Here is a 15175-nt window from a genome sequence, read left to right as displayed (position 1 = left end):
GACTAGCTGGGGACACATGGGATGCTTTATAGACCAAGCTGTGTTGGCTGATAAGCTGCCTGAGGAATATAAGTCAAAATGTATGGCGTTATTTTTCATACAAACCATCCTGTTACTTCTTAAGGTTTTTTCTTCAATGGACAGGTCAGTTGGTTGAAGTCAATTAGTTGTTTGTCAGAATGTAATTTCTAACTGGCTGAGAGATTTCCTTTGTGCTTCTTCTGTTTCTTTTAGAAATTTAAGCTTCAGCCAAGGCAGGGTCACTCTCAGCCTTGCCTGACTCAAGGTGGACAGGCCAAGGTTAGTGATGTTCCCAGGTCTTAAGGTGTTTTCTATTTTCAGCCTAATTTTTCACTGTGGTTTGTCACTAGATGAAATGCCAGTGTTTGAAAGGTGGTATTAAAGAAAAAATTGTGTTTCCTCAATTGTCATATTTAATTTTTTTTCAGTCAGAATCATTGGCTTGAAGCTGAAAATTTCAGAGGAAATACTGCTTTGGGACTATTCATATTCAGAGAACCAAATGGAAAAGAGGGCTAATAAATATTTACAGTTCAGTTACATTTAAAATAATTTGTTTGCCTCTAAAATAAAAGGTATCTTTAGCATCTAGGGAGTCTGCTACTTCTGTAGGAAATACGAGATGAAACATTGCCTACAAGGGTTTTTGTTTTCTCTTTTGATGTCCTTTCTGGCTTAAATTTGAAACCAGTAGCTGATCTGAAAAGCATTTCTGCTGTTTCCTGTGGAAAATTCCTTTACCTTTGTTTGTCTATTTTAATTCTGTATGTAACAAATATGCCAGGTCTATGGGTATCATGTTCAAAGAGAATACATGCAAGACAGCAAGAGCGTGAAACAAAATTACAGATAATTTCAAACACAACATTCCCTAAGTAAGATTTTTACTCTTGTGTTTAAAAAAAAGAAAAATAAAAAGATGACTCCATACTTCTTGCAAAGTTGGTATAAGCATTGCACTCCAAAGTTTGCATCTCTCTTGATAATTAGATCCCAAATAATTCCTCTTATCACTTGTCTGTCCCCAGGTTTTACTAGTCTGTTATTCTACCATCAACATCTCTCGCCACTTGTTCTGTCCGAAAGTTACTTACTTTGAGTCTATTTTCTTATTGCAGTTAAAGCTGAGTTTCTTTGTTTCAAATATGTTGTGCTTCAAATATCTTCTTCCTGCATGATAGGAAGAAAATCCCTTAATCACTTTAGCATTAATATTTTACTTGGTAAATGCAGAGATCCTGTTCACTATGAGGAAATTACTGTACAAGCAAAGGGAGGGTATGGATTTACAGCCTGCAGGCTGTTCCCTGTGCAGCAGACACTTTTAGTGCTGTCAGAATGAAGGAGCTTCCATCTGCCTAAATTTAGTGCCTGTTGATTCCTTCAGTCACACAGGAAGTTCTTTTAGGCCCTCTTTTCTGAGCCTTAATTTCTGTGTGGAAAGAAATCCATGGGAGAATGAGTTGTTCAGGTCATGTGAGTATCTTTTATGAAGTCCTCCAATCAAGTCTTAGACCTAACTGTGCTTCAGCTAATACTGATTGAGTAACTAAGAGGGGAGGGAAGCAAATGTTTTCCCTGTCCTGGCAAGTTTATGGCCATGCATCCAAGAATTACCTTGGCAGTAGGCTTCTGGCACGGACACCTAAAAAGAACAAGTTGACTGTCCATTCGTTGTGACTTTGAAGCAGCTCTGAACCTGGTCATCGCTCCATAGGAGGGCCATGGTGGGGCAGCATCCAGCTGCAGACTTCAGGCTGGCTATATGACAGAGACAGACTTCTATGTCAGGCAGCTTGTGAGAGTATTGCAGAAGGCAATCAACAGTTCAGTCAGAGAGCACTACTTAAGATGTAAAGTGTGAAAGCTTTGCACCATTATTCCCTTGATCCTTCAGTTTCTGTAGAGGTTCAGTGCACCATGTTGCTTCCCTTCCGCTCATGGGCATTCAAAAGCCTCCTTTTCTTCTGAATTTGTGTCTTTTTTGTTTTTAGCACTGTAGCAGGAGACCTCCATGCATTACTTGGGAAAAGTCCTGACTTTCTGTATCAGTGTATCTTGAAGGAAAAAAAAAAATCCAGTATTTACTAGGAACTACTCAGATACATTCAGGAGTTGTGCAGTGAAAGCCAGAAGCAAGTTTTATTTCATCTTCTGAGACTATTAACTTCAGTCATGATAGTCTAAATTGCAGCAGAAAATAGGATAGATTTTGTTACTTATTCCCTTGGAAAATGTGTTTAAAATAAATGGTGAATCGAGTGTACTACAGATGGTGTATTTCTATTAGTTACTGAAGTTTACACTTTCAGGATGTCATGTGAGGTCAGTGTGGTGTTTGTAGCATCTTCGTGGTGTTTGTAGCATCTTCATGTGTGCAGCCAAACAGCCCCTCTAAAGTTCAGCAGAAATGGTACACCACTTCTACTAGTGCAGGTGTCACTGCTAGTAGAGACTGGGAGGCCACCAGTGACAGTGACTATGGGTGCTCTTCGTGTTTGCTGCCATTCAAGCAAAAGTTCATGAGCCCAGGTAGTCATGGGCTCAGAGGGGATCTATTCTGATTTTGTTGCTCAGGTGAGGATAAAAGTGACATTAATATTCACCTCCTGAAGGATGCCTGCAGAACCTGAGCCTGAAGAGGAAATGAACCTAGATCTCCTAAATGTCCAGTCAGCACTTCAACTGCAAGTCAGTCAAGATGTAATTCTCTTACAGTTTTTGGCTCCCTGTATCACCCAGCATAGGATTGCTTCAGCTGTCTGACACAGTGGTTGATACAGTGGTGAAAGAGGTGTGTCCCATGGGAGGGGTACTGGCCTTTCACAAGATGAGAGGCCAATCAATGGCTGAGTTGTTTGCAAAACTTCTGGCTGCATTGGGCTGTGCATGCTGTTGTGAGCAGTAATCCCATATATAGAATATTCCTTTGGAGAAAAGGGCACGATATAATAAAAGTATAAATTTGTAAGATAATAGCTGGTGTAGGGGAAAGCAGCAAATCTGAAAATAGCACAGAATGCAGTGAAACCACTAGTGCCAGTAACTTTGCAAGGCAGTGCCTACTGAAGGAGTGGAAAAGGCAGTGGCAGGCCTTACTGAGTTGCAGATAAGATACATGCAGTGTTTCCTGCCACCTAATTAACTGGCATGCTAGTGTGTAAGTCTAGGTTTATCGTAATTTCATGTTTGCTTTTCTAATCACCAGGAAACACAGCAGGAAGTAAATGCCCTTTTTAAACAACCATGACTAATACTTCTTTGACTGAACTTCATTTTAAACAACTAATTTTGAATGCAATACATCCAGCCACAAAACACACCATAAAATGGCAGAGTACCAAAAACACACAATGCAGACTATGCCAGATTTATGCCAAAAAGCTCTAACGCTTCTGAAAGAGAAAATAGGACAAATGTTCCAGTTCCATAACACAGAATAACAATGTTGTCTCAAAATACGTCATAAGGATATAGGAAGTGTTTGATAGCCACACTGTTTGTTAAATTTCAAGTTCTCTGAGTGGTGTTTCTGATCTGAAGTTCTTGCAAATTGAGACTAAACAAATTAAAAAATGGAAAATATGTTGTGTCATCACAGGTGAAATTATGGTAGTTTGTTCAGTTTTCTTTTTCTTTTTGTTGTTTGTTTCTTGAGGGGATTTCATGGTTCTGCTTGTATATCTGTTTGAAAGATCTATAGATTTTTGAAGTGTTGCTTTTTGTTTATTTTCTGGTTCTGCTGCCCAGCGTGGTTTTGTTGAGGTGGGGAGTAGAGTCCTGCCTTGTACATGGAGAACAGTTCTCAATAAACCAATCTAGAAGTTGCAACTGAGTTTTGTAGTAGAACATTCCTCTCTCTGTAGAATTAGCAGTGAAGCATCAAAATTAACAGTTTAAAAATGGCAAAAAATATGGAAAATTAAATAAATAAAGCAAAGCACAACAAAAATCCCCATTTCTTCACATAAGAATTCAGATCACAGACACCAGAAGCTTCCAAGTTGCTCTTTTCCCTCTGTTTCACTGATGCCAAAAATATTAGAATCAAGTTAAGATCCCTGGATTGTAAATCAAGCATTGAGGCTTGGCTGCAGAAGAGAAGTCTTATTTGAACATTAGCAGTCCACTGGTAACTGTGCCAGCTTTATTAATCTCATTTCAGTTATGACCTCAGACTTTCCATCTGAGTAAATCTTTATGCAATGCAGTCTCTCCTGGTTGCTTTACCTTTTCATTAAGGAAAATTCTTGGTTTTAAGTGAAAAAAAGCTAAAAGCCTGTAATGTTTATCTTTTGAACCTCTTATTCAGACTAATAATCTCACACTCTGAAGGTTACATAACTTCATTTTGATATCAGGTGTGATGGTTTTTTAAGTATGACCTTGTTTTGTAGGCAGGTGACAGTATTTAGCTGGTAATGGTTTGTAATGTTTTAATCAAGATAGGCTGTGCATTTTTAAAAGTGAACCTAATTTCACTTTGAACGCAGACTGACTTCATTGTTTACAATATCATAGACGAGAAGAAACTTTAAAAATACCAAAAACAATCCAGCTCTTTGTTATCATACAAAGAAATAATATTGTTCATATGCAATGCATCAAACCATTAGGAATTTTCCATCTTTTTTGCAACTGGAATGAAAATAAATAAAATAAAAAGCTTACGTGTACTTTTAAATGAAAAAGTTCATTTTTCATACTTCCAGAGTTCTGGAAGTATGAAAGGTCTCATGTGGACTAATACTGCTGAACCTCTCAAAAGTCACTAGTGCTTCTCAACTATTTCTGTAATGAGGAGAGGAATCCAATTAGAGGGCCCTTGACAACAAAGTTTGGGTGGAGAAGGGCACCTTGGCTGACTGTAGACTGAAGGAAAAAACAAATGTCATTCCCTTAACTGTACACAGAGAGAATTTGATGGAGTTCCTGTTCCAGGAAGGAATCGTGATGGCAAGATTGTGTGCTTGAAAGCCACCTCTTGAAAGCAGAATACAATCTTGCTGGCTACAGACAGCAACCTTCCTCAGTCCTGTTCCAGCCAAGGATGGAAGGATGTCTGGTGATGGGAACAGGGACAAGCTGATAGAAGGGTAGCGCTGTGATGTGCTGAGCCTGATAGAGCTCCTATTAAATTGAGTGGGAGCAGGCTCAACTCTTAAATGCAGGAAATATTTTATTGTGAACTATCTGCATGACAGATGCCAGGTAGATCAATAAGGGCTTCCAGTGCTTCCTGCTGCTTACCTTTGATGAGCACTAGATTTATGACATATACACAAACTAAACCCCAGCTCATTTCATCTCCCTTGATGGCAGCTGCTGCTGAAGATAAGACAGGCTTTTTTGTCTTAACTGGCTGGATAAGGAAAAAGAGTTATCTGCAAAAAGGTTAAGAAATGCAACTTTTTTTCAGTTCCCTAGCCAATTTGACTGTGTCTTTCATAAGAGCTTGCTCACAATGCAGCTTTGCAGAGGAAGAGAGAAAGGCGTGTTTATTTGAGTACTAAAGAAAAAGAGGTGAGATTTATGTCAGAAAGAAGAAATAGAGTATGTTTAGGATTAACCTATCATGTCAAGTGATCTGTGTATAAATTCAATCAAGAAATTTACACTGTGGACAAAGATCCTCGTGATGCTCTCGACTATGGTCAGCTTTGGAGAGCATGAGTCAAAGGCACAACTCTGGCAGAGAAGCCTCCCAACATCTGCAGAGCAGTGCAACACAAAGGACATGAGCAGCATTTGAGCATTAAAACCATCAAAGGCCTTAGTTGCAGTTGTGACACAAAACTGCTGCTGCTTTTCTTAAAGTCTGTTTTGGATGAAGGATGTAGTTTTTCAAAAACAAGAAAATAAACTGCTTTGTAGCTTGTGTTTATTTGCAGTGTCGTTTGATGGGGTGCATTTTCCACAAGGTGGTGACAATTAAAATGTGGTAGCAATGTTAGGTTTTCTGTGTTGTTGGCATAGCTGAACTGGGAGTCAAAAAGCTTGAGCTTCACTGCACAATCACCCCTTCAGGTCTCTCCATGGCTTTGTATTTGATCATTCCTTTCTCTCTCGCTGACTTACAAAAGGGCATGTGTTCTGTTTTACAAAGCTCTGCAGACCCCTTCAGGGTCAATGGATGAAGTTTAATTTAGAGATCCCAAATCTTGAGGAGCAGGGAGAAGAAATAAAGGATTTTGAGGGCAAGAGAACTTCTTGGGCTGCATAAGGCTGCTGGATATCAGGCTAGGGCAGAAATGGTGGATGTGCATTGTTTGCTGAAATGGAGCACATCATCATCCTGATTTTAAAAGAAGGGTAGATGAGTGGGTGGAATTTGTGTGGGAAGGGACCAGGAAGGGATTGTAATACTAGCTCATTAAAAATAGATGATGTCTTATGTGGTATCTGTGGTTTGATTTCTGCCCACAGGCTTACATGCAGCCTCACTTGCTGGGAAATGAATTCACACATCTAGAGTTTCCACGGAGGGTGCAGCGCAAGGAAGTTGGAAAGAGGATGCTGTACCGTGACTTCAACATGACTGGCTGGTAAGAATGTGTCCCTCTCAGCATGGGGTCGGCCTTCTCCCCCAGCCAATGCCTGCTTTGTACCTATCTTTGATTAGTGTAAACTGCATCAAACATGGAGGTGTACTCCTGTGTACTAAAAGAAAAGGCATTTCCTTCTTTCAGGTGTATCTTCTAGAAGATAATGTTGTAAATAAGTGGACCTCCCTCCAGAGAGTTCATTGTAGTGTGGGAGCACTCAAAGCAGAGAAAGCATATAAAGGCAAAGGTGTGCTAGGGGATCTTTCTGAAAGCAAAACAATTTTCCTATCTTGGACATAGTTTTTTATAAATTCTGGATGAGTGGGTCAGACATTCATCTTTTAAGCCAAGACGATGGGCCATCATGCCTTACATGCCGAGGAAAGTTTGCAGAAGGGAAGAGCTGCCTCCCCTACTCCACTGCAGCTGGCCCTTGGTTTGGATTCCCTTGAGGATTTCCTTTAGACATGGGCCTATCTGAACACAACCAGCCTAAAATGAAAAGGCTTGAATGAACAGCATGGATTTAAAGAAGTGAAGACAGAAAGAATGATGTGGGGTTTTTTGTTCCTGGCTAAATGTCTTCATTGTTTTTTCTTGGTTCGAGAGGCTCCTTGGAGAAGCCCTAATCTTTGTTGTTGTGAGTTCTGTGCATGACCTATAAAGGTAAAAGCCCAAGATATGCAAATGGTCTTCATTTCTCTGACATTTGTGTTTTAGTGTCTGTAGTAAATGTCCTTTCAGGAAGAAAAAGGACAGAGGGGTTAAAAAGAAAGCCTGTTTTAGGTTTGGAAGCCTGGATGCTCACATACAAGTACAGCTCTACATAACTTTTGCTTTGTTCCATGATTTATGGACCATAAATATAATTATGTTTTAATGGCAGAATAATGATCTAAGTTTATTATAATCTGAAGTGTTTGTGCAGAGCATGTAAATCTGAGAATAACCATCATTGTCTGTCATCTTGAACAGCTGCTAGCAGGATATGCAGTTTCACCCTGAGAATGATGACTTCACATTTTAAAAAGGCTACAGGCATGAGCAAAAGAATAGGAACAGAATGAGAACATTGGATCAACTGAGGACTTAGCAAAACTTTTGGAAGATCATGAGACACTCTCCCAATTTCTGCAGAAGGAGGGGTTTTTTTGTTAAGCTCCCAGATGTCTCTGGAGACACCAATAAAGAATGGTTTCATGTAGACTTCCAAAAGCTCTTTTTCAAGATGTGACATGCCAGTTGGGAGGAAAAACATGTGGGGGAGAGCTACAGAAGTATCATAGGCCAGGAACTTCCTGAGAAGAGGGCAAGAACAGATTTCTGTCATCATGGCTGGAAAGCAAAGAGGGTTTCTTCATGTTCATGGGAGTTGTTTTGCATTTCCCTGGTTGATAAGTGGTCTGGAAAGGAAATGAGGTTGGAATGGTTGAAGTTGCAGCACTGGCAGGTGGCACCACAGCTCTTTTCCTATTAAACAAGAATGACCATGAGGTACTACAAAGAATTAAGTGATTAATGCAAATGGGCATCACAGTGATCAAATTCGGTATTGATAAATACAAAGTAAAGCGTGAAGAGGAAAAAATAGCTATTTATGCGCAACAAAGGTTCCAAGTTGAAAATTAAAAAAAACTCAGTGGAAGCTTTGCTTACTACAGTATTTTTTCCAGTCCAAATCACCAGCAGAATGTTGAGATTTGTACAGCAATAGACAGTTTAAAAGTTAAGTGAAGAGATAATTCTGTATATTTCTACCTTGCTTGTGAATGTATGCATAGCACTTTACCTTATCCAAAATATTCATTGTATAGTTAATACTCTTTGGCATTAGAAAAAGGAACAGAAATTCTAAATGTAGAATAATGAATAAGGTAGAAGAGCTTTGGTAAGTCAAACTGGCAGATTTGATCCAATGTGTTGCTTTTCAGTAGTGGTTTGTGAACTCTCTTAGCTTTAGCATATACCAGGGAGGAGAAGAAAGTTATTTTCCGTTTGATTTTTCTGAATTTCCTGAAATCTAGGATGCACATTGATCCAGTTAGAGATTCTAATATGTTCAATGCAAAAATTGTCACCAGTTCAGTACAAATATGCTTGGCTGTAAGCAGTTATTCTGGAATAAAGGCTTGAAGTGCGACTTGAAAATTCAAGTCTGAATTCACCACAGTATTATCCCAGAAAAAGGTGGCCTGTGCCAAGCAGAAGCATGTGGAGACTGTGGTGAGGCTACCTCTCCCTGCTGTTCCTTTTGACTTTTGGATGGAAGTGAAAAATGGGGCCTACATTTTTGTCCTAATAAAAGAATTGGAATCGTTCAGCTGTTCCATATTGCACAACTAGTGCATCAACTACCTCTTTGTTTGGTTGCCTCGGAACAATAAAATGATGAGGAAATTGCTCTATTGCCATACATTTGTGTAAAACAGAGCCCTTCTAAACAAGGATCCATTTCTTTTTGCAAGGTTTCGCCCAAGGTGTTTGGTATCCATTGGATTGTGTGCAGTGATCGGCAATCCGTTTCTGTTTATGTAAAAGCTTGGGTCAATTTTAATGGTTGTGATTGTGGACAAGGCATTAGATTTCCAGTTTGGTGGACCCTCAGAGGTGACAGTTTGAGGTGGCAGAGGTTTCTTAGTGGCTGTTTTCCACTTCAACAATTTTGCTCCTATTTTCTTCCCTTTCTTATTCCTGGATTCAACTGATGCATCAGGACACAGGGGCTGAGGACATGTCTGTTTTGCATTTGTTTCTAAGGACACTATCTATCATGGAGAATAAATTAGCATATATATTCCTTTTCTAGAAAATGTCAGATGGTGCTTTGGCCAGCCAGAGCTTGATACACTAAAATGCTGCTGAACTTTTATCTCATACAATGCAGATGATCAATTGTCTGAATTGTTTTTTGGTCACTAACCTCACTGTGTGTTGACATTTGCACATACATGTAGAGAGGTGCAAGTGATATAAGGAAGAAACAGCCACTCTTACATTTAATTACTTAATCCTTTAGTGAGAGAATGTAGAACACTCTCTGCTCTGATGTTTCCTCAGGAAACTAAACTGTTTTATTTTACAATTGAGTATATTTTTGTGTTTTCTATTAGAAGCTGTATGACTTTTTTTTCTTCATTTTTATCCTCCTCCTCCTTTGCTCCAGAGCTTTTCAGATTCTCAACAATGGCTTGGCTTGCCCAGCTTGTTTGGATTACAAAAGATTATTGTCTTTGGGTCTGTTATAATGTATTTGGCCCTTTATTTTTTCTTTCTTTTTTTTTTTTTTCATGTGAAGTTTCCACACTGGCTTTGTCCCTACAGCCCACAGTGGGAGCACAGCTGCCAAGTTTCCCCACAGCATTAGGACAACCACTGATCCAGCAATGTGTACCACATCACTAGCCCAGGCTGCCTCTAACTGCTTTGAGACCAACCCTTCCCTTCTCGCTCCAGCTCGCCTACCCTTGCTCCTTTCTTTGCAGTGGCAATTGCAATGAGAAATCATGCTGTATTAAATATACCTAAAATAAATCCCACACTGCTGGGAGCTGACCATGAGCTGCCCTTCCTGCACCCTTGCCCCACGTGCGTTGTGGTTGAGCAACGATTGCAAAACGTGTAGTGTAGCTGGCAAGGCATCTTAAGAGCAGTGTGTCCTACTGAACAAGCTTTCGAGCTGTCTCGAGCTGTAATTTGCTGGCAGATATCTGTGTTACTGAGAGTCTTTCACAGCTGGATCTCTGGGCTGGAATTTCCAAGCCCATGCCTTGCAGAGGTTAGATTTGTATTGGAGAGAGGTGTCCTGGTGGCTTTCACAAGTCTTGACAATAGAATCATCAGGAAAGACTCAGAGGCCATGTAAGCAGAGACTGGCCAGTGCTAAAAAGTGGGGTGAGTAACCTGAAGTGGAAATATGGGGAGGGGAAAACACCAGGCCTGGTGACAGCTGCTCTTTTAAAGGATTGCACAGAATAAATGTCCTTTGTCTCTGGCTTTTATTTAAAGCTAAGACACAGTTGGTCAGATTTCCTTCACGTGTACATCCAGTGTGAACAATTTTGAGGTATTTTGCTTTGACTATATTCTAGAACCTTCTGAAACCTGGATTTCTGACTGGCTGTGTCCTTCGCTATGGCTCCTTCCAGCATTCCCCTCCCAGCCTTCTGTGGGGCTGGAGGACCCATACAGCACTGTGCTTAACCAAAGGCATCCAGAAGGCACTACCAGTTGGCATCAACTTCAGTGGTTTCAAAATTGATTTTTTGCTCCTCCTTGGAACAAAAACAGTGGCTTTACTGCTGCTTGCATTGAAGTGCAGTTCTTTCAAGGCTTTCATCCAGATCACAACTTCAGCTTTTTGCCTTGATTTTAGCGTGGCAAAAGAGACCTAGACAACAAGTATGGTTTTTGACCTATTTGTTGGTTGCTTCCTTTGCCCTCCAGGAGAGGCAGAGCTGAGCAGCAGGGCTGAGCTGCACCCCGTCAGAAATGGTTTGAGGCAGTGTAGTGCCCACCATACACCATGGGCTGAAGCCCAAGGTGGCAGCGAGCAGGGGAATTGGGCACAGTCTCTGAGCACGCCATCTCTGCAGCAGCAGTGGAGCCCTTGCCAGCTCCATGTCCATGTGTCTGGTGAGGGGGTGCAGTGGCACATGGGGTCAGCGCCTGAGGGTCAGACCGTGCTGGGGAATCGCCTGCCCGCATGATTTATTCCAAAGCAGGGAGGCTGGTGCCCTGAGGCAAGCACTAAGCAAAACCTATTTTATTCTAGAGTCAATATTGTCCACTGCCTGGAAAGCTGCCAGCCTGCACTGCCTGCACTCGCCCTTTTCTTTCCAACAGGGAATGTCTTTCAGCCTCTAAGCATCTGATTAAAAAAGCAACTTCACTTTTCAAGCCGTTTTATTTTGTTTGGGATGGATGCCTTTCGCTTTCATTGTGCAGCCCGCCTTGCCGTCTGCGGTTCAGACTCCAGCTCACAAAAACCAGGCTCTCATTAATCACTTATTGGGGATCCAGAATACCCTGGTGAGAGCCAATGTACATGTTTTGCTTGGTAATGTGTGAGCTGATTTGAACAAATATTGCCAATGTGGCCACTATCTTACTCTTTATTGCTGGGCTCAATGTCCTTTGACAGCACATTCAGGTAGCCTGCCCAATGAGTGCCTGAGCAGATTGAGAAATGCCACAAAAATGCTTTATGGAGCTGGCACCTGTGCTGCACCCTCCTTTAATATAAATTGATTTATTGAATCAAGCACAGAAGCCCTGCTACAGAAACCTCAGTCTATAGTCTCTAGAGAACCACCTAATAAAACAGCCCCAACTGACACTGCTCATTAGCTTTTCCGCCGATCCCAAGGCAGTATTTAAAGTGACAGTGTCCCTCTTTTTGGCCTGAATTTATCTGCTGGCTAATGCCTGTGGGTCTAATTAGCTCAGCATTATTAGTCTTATTCAGATAAGCTGCATTTCCTAACAGCTTGATTCCAACTTGTAAGAAGTAATTGGAAGTCTGCAAACCCCGTGCTCTAACCTGCTTGATTGTGCCTTTTAGCCAAAATCGTGTAATTTACACAAAGTCATCCTTTCCCCCGTTTTGTTTTTTTTTTTAATTTAGCTTTTTTGTCTAGTGAAACATTCTGTGTTTCTTCTGCTGAAAACCCGGCTGTATTGTTGTGTTTGAGACCTCAGCTGTATCCTTTGTACAATCACCAGGGAGAGATCAAATTTTAATTTCATAATTACTTCACAAGAACCTTTTCCCCAGTCATGCCTGGTATTAATTTCCTTCCAGCAACTTACATTTTCATAATTTAATGATTATGGGGCACCTTTGCAGCACTGGGCCATTCTGGAGGGGAGAGAGAGGACATCATTTTTGCAGCAGAAACCACCATCTGCAGTCACCTGCCTAGCTTTCTGTGCTTTGTCTCTCGCTGCAAGGTGGTGGGGAGTGGGAGGGGATGTGTCTCCTTGGTGCACACAGAGCTGCTTGCTGGGGTGTGCCTGGGTGTCTGGGGCACAGCTCTGTGATGATGAATGGCTGTTTGCAATGTGCATGTTATGCATCTTTTCAGGATTTGCAGCCCTCACTGCAGGAGCAGCAGGAGGTGAGAGCTGACCTGCTGTGTACAGCACGTCTCCTGACGGTGATGAATGGCTCTTTCCCCCAAGTGTGCACATGCCACAGGAGCTGAGCCAGAGTCTTTGGGGCAGGAGAAAGCAGAAACAGGAAAATAATACTGCTGCAACAAGAGAGAAAGCTTAAATCTGGGGTAAAGCTCTGTGTAAATGACCTCTCTGGGGCCCATTGAGAGTGATAAGAATGAGGTTGGTGTGAGTCATGTCCTGCAAGAGCATCTCCTTCTGGAAGCCGTGCACCTAAGATCTGTCCCGGCATGGCTGTGCATCTCCACTTGGCCTTTGCCTTGGTGTGGATCAGGTGCTGCATATGCAAGGGCAAACAAAAGAATCCCAGACTGTTTTGTCAGAAGGCAACTTAACTGGAATGACATAATCTTCAATCTGAAAATCCAAGCAAAAACACCCTTCTTCTTGATAAAGTGAAGTCTCTTTCCACACTCATGCTTTCTCTGGCTTCCCCATCTGCAAAAATTTGACGTAACCTCAGCTGGGTCCATAGAAGTTCTCTTTCTTTCCCTTGTTACCAAAGATTAATTTATGGCTCTGCTTCTGGCTAAGAGGAAGCCCCTTGCTCCTTGGAGGAATTTCCAACACTGCTGTGGAGTGGTGAGGTCTCTGCTTGCTGTGTCTCACTGCCTCATCCATCCTCCACTGCAGAGATCTTTCCTAGAGGAATTTACTTTGTGATTCTTCCTCAACCTCAATCTCCTTTGCTTACAGAGGATCCCAGCTAGCAAGTGTGGAGCAGACACTGTGAGTTTAACATGCAGCCTTTCTCCCATCTGCCTCACAACAACCTTTTAACAAGAAATACAGCAAAATACTAATTTACAGATAGTTTTTCTGTCCATCACAGTGCACTGCAGTGCACTCAGCCCATAGAGTGTTAACAGACCACTTCCCTTACCCCTGTCTTCAGAGTAAATTGCTGCCAAACCTTCCTGTTTGTCTTTTAAGAAGAAAAGAAATAAATTTTAATAAGTGCTCAAGGCAGCAAGTTCACTGAGGGCAGAAAAGAAAGGCCTGCTGAGGCTGTTGCAGAAGGTGAACTTGCTTGATGTGCAGCTGCAATATCTGCACACAGGTTTTGTCACTCCGTAGTGAAAGCTCAACAGGTCACAAGTAGTGAATGAAAGCAATTGCAACACTCTTGCTCTGTCCCTCCCAGCCTCTCCTTTTAAATACCTTCATTACATTTTTTTTCCTGATTTATCTTTTTTTGGGCAAGGACCTCTCTAAATGCTTGAGATGCTTGACAGTCCTGTCCCTGACTTTTCTTCTACCATTTTCTTTTAATGCTCCATTAGAGGTGAATGGACTAAAAAGTCAGCCACATTTCAGGAAGTGCCTGAAAAATTTCTGGTGCATGTCTTTAAATTGGGCTAGCCAAAATGGATAGTTTGTTTTGCTTAGGAATTACTTCCACAGGAATATGTGGTGCTGGTGCTCTCCAAAGTGCAGACTCTTAGGACTGTACACAGCAGTGAAGGCTCCCTCAAGGTCCAAGGCTCATGAATTAGTCTGATTTGACCAAGCCAGAGATCATAGATGTGTACAAGTCATGCTGAGAGACTTTTATTTTTTTTTTAATTTGTAGATTGGTAGACAGAACTGGGATTTGCAAAATGAAGCATTATAAACCTTCATGTTCATAAGAAGGTGCTTCTGAATTTTCTGTGAATAATGAGTGTTTTAAAACTTGTATGTTTTCCTCTTTACTTGAAAGAAGGCCTATGAGAGTATCTTGGTTAAAGTAGATCCTCCCCTAAAAACTGTTTTGTGCCCATGTGCATCAGTCTTTCATTTGGCTTTGCCATCATCTTCTCTCTTAACAAATATTGCTATAGTTTGTGTGCCTTAGTTATCTTTGTTTATTGTAATTTTGTTTCATTAAACTATGTGTCAGGTGAGCAATAGGGGAAAAATACTGAGGCAGTGAACATTAGAGCTAACCTGTCTAGAGAGTACTTAGTATCAGACAGTGCTGTCTGGACTTAGAGATCCTGACTCTGCAGAAGCACAAGTGTAAGGACATTTTTTAAGATTATGTCTGAGTTGAGACATAAATGGTACAATTTTCTGTGGCTCTGTGCCTAACCTGCACTACACATCTTTTCTTCTTGCTAGTAAGCGTGTACTTACACCGGTTAGATGCCTGTAGTTCAACAAACAATACAGATGAACAGTTCCTTTTGGACTGGCGGTTTAAGCTCTGTGGCCCAAAGTGTGAGCTCCATTCCACCGATTACTTGTGTGGGAGGGGAAAAGAAACAAAGAGTTTCTATCAAGTTTTGTGTTGCTTAAAAATTAAAACATGATTTTCTGTTGGTTTGACTAAAGAAAGTTGAGCTTGAGAAGGAGGTTGTTTGGATAGCTGGAGTAGTTTTGTTGTGAGTTGGGTTATTTTGGTTGAGGAGGAGAGTTGGGGCAGGTGGAAAGGTGTATGGATGGCCCTAGGT

At 41.3% G+C, this 15175-nt stretch overlaps 1 protein-coding gene across 1 annotated transcript in view; it reads left to right on the top strand.

Annotated features, from left to right (window-relative positions):
- The window catches only part of PPM1H (protein phosphatase, Mg2+/Mn2+ dependent 1H), a 127281-nt gene that overhangs the window by 89061 nt on the left and 23045 nt on the right, over positions 1–15175 (top strand). Inside the window, exon 6 of the mRNA XM_050969695.1 lies at positions 6448–6566. Coding sequence (XP_050825652.1) covers positions 6448–6566 — 119 coding nt within the window. The remainder of the gene's footprint in view (positions 1–6447; positions 6567–15175) is intronic.

The sequence above is a fragment of the Serinus canaria genome, chromosome 1A (assembly GCF_022539315.1).
Source record: "Serinus canaria isolate serCan28SL12 chromosome 1A, serCan2020, whole genome shotgun sequence".
NCBI classification, from domain to species: Eukaryota; Metazoa; Chordata; class Aves; order Passeriformes; family Fringillidae; genus Serinus; species Serinus canaria.
Note: the sequence above shows the minus strand (reverse complement) of the source record. Positions and strands in the feature narration are given on the sequence as shown.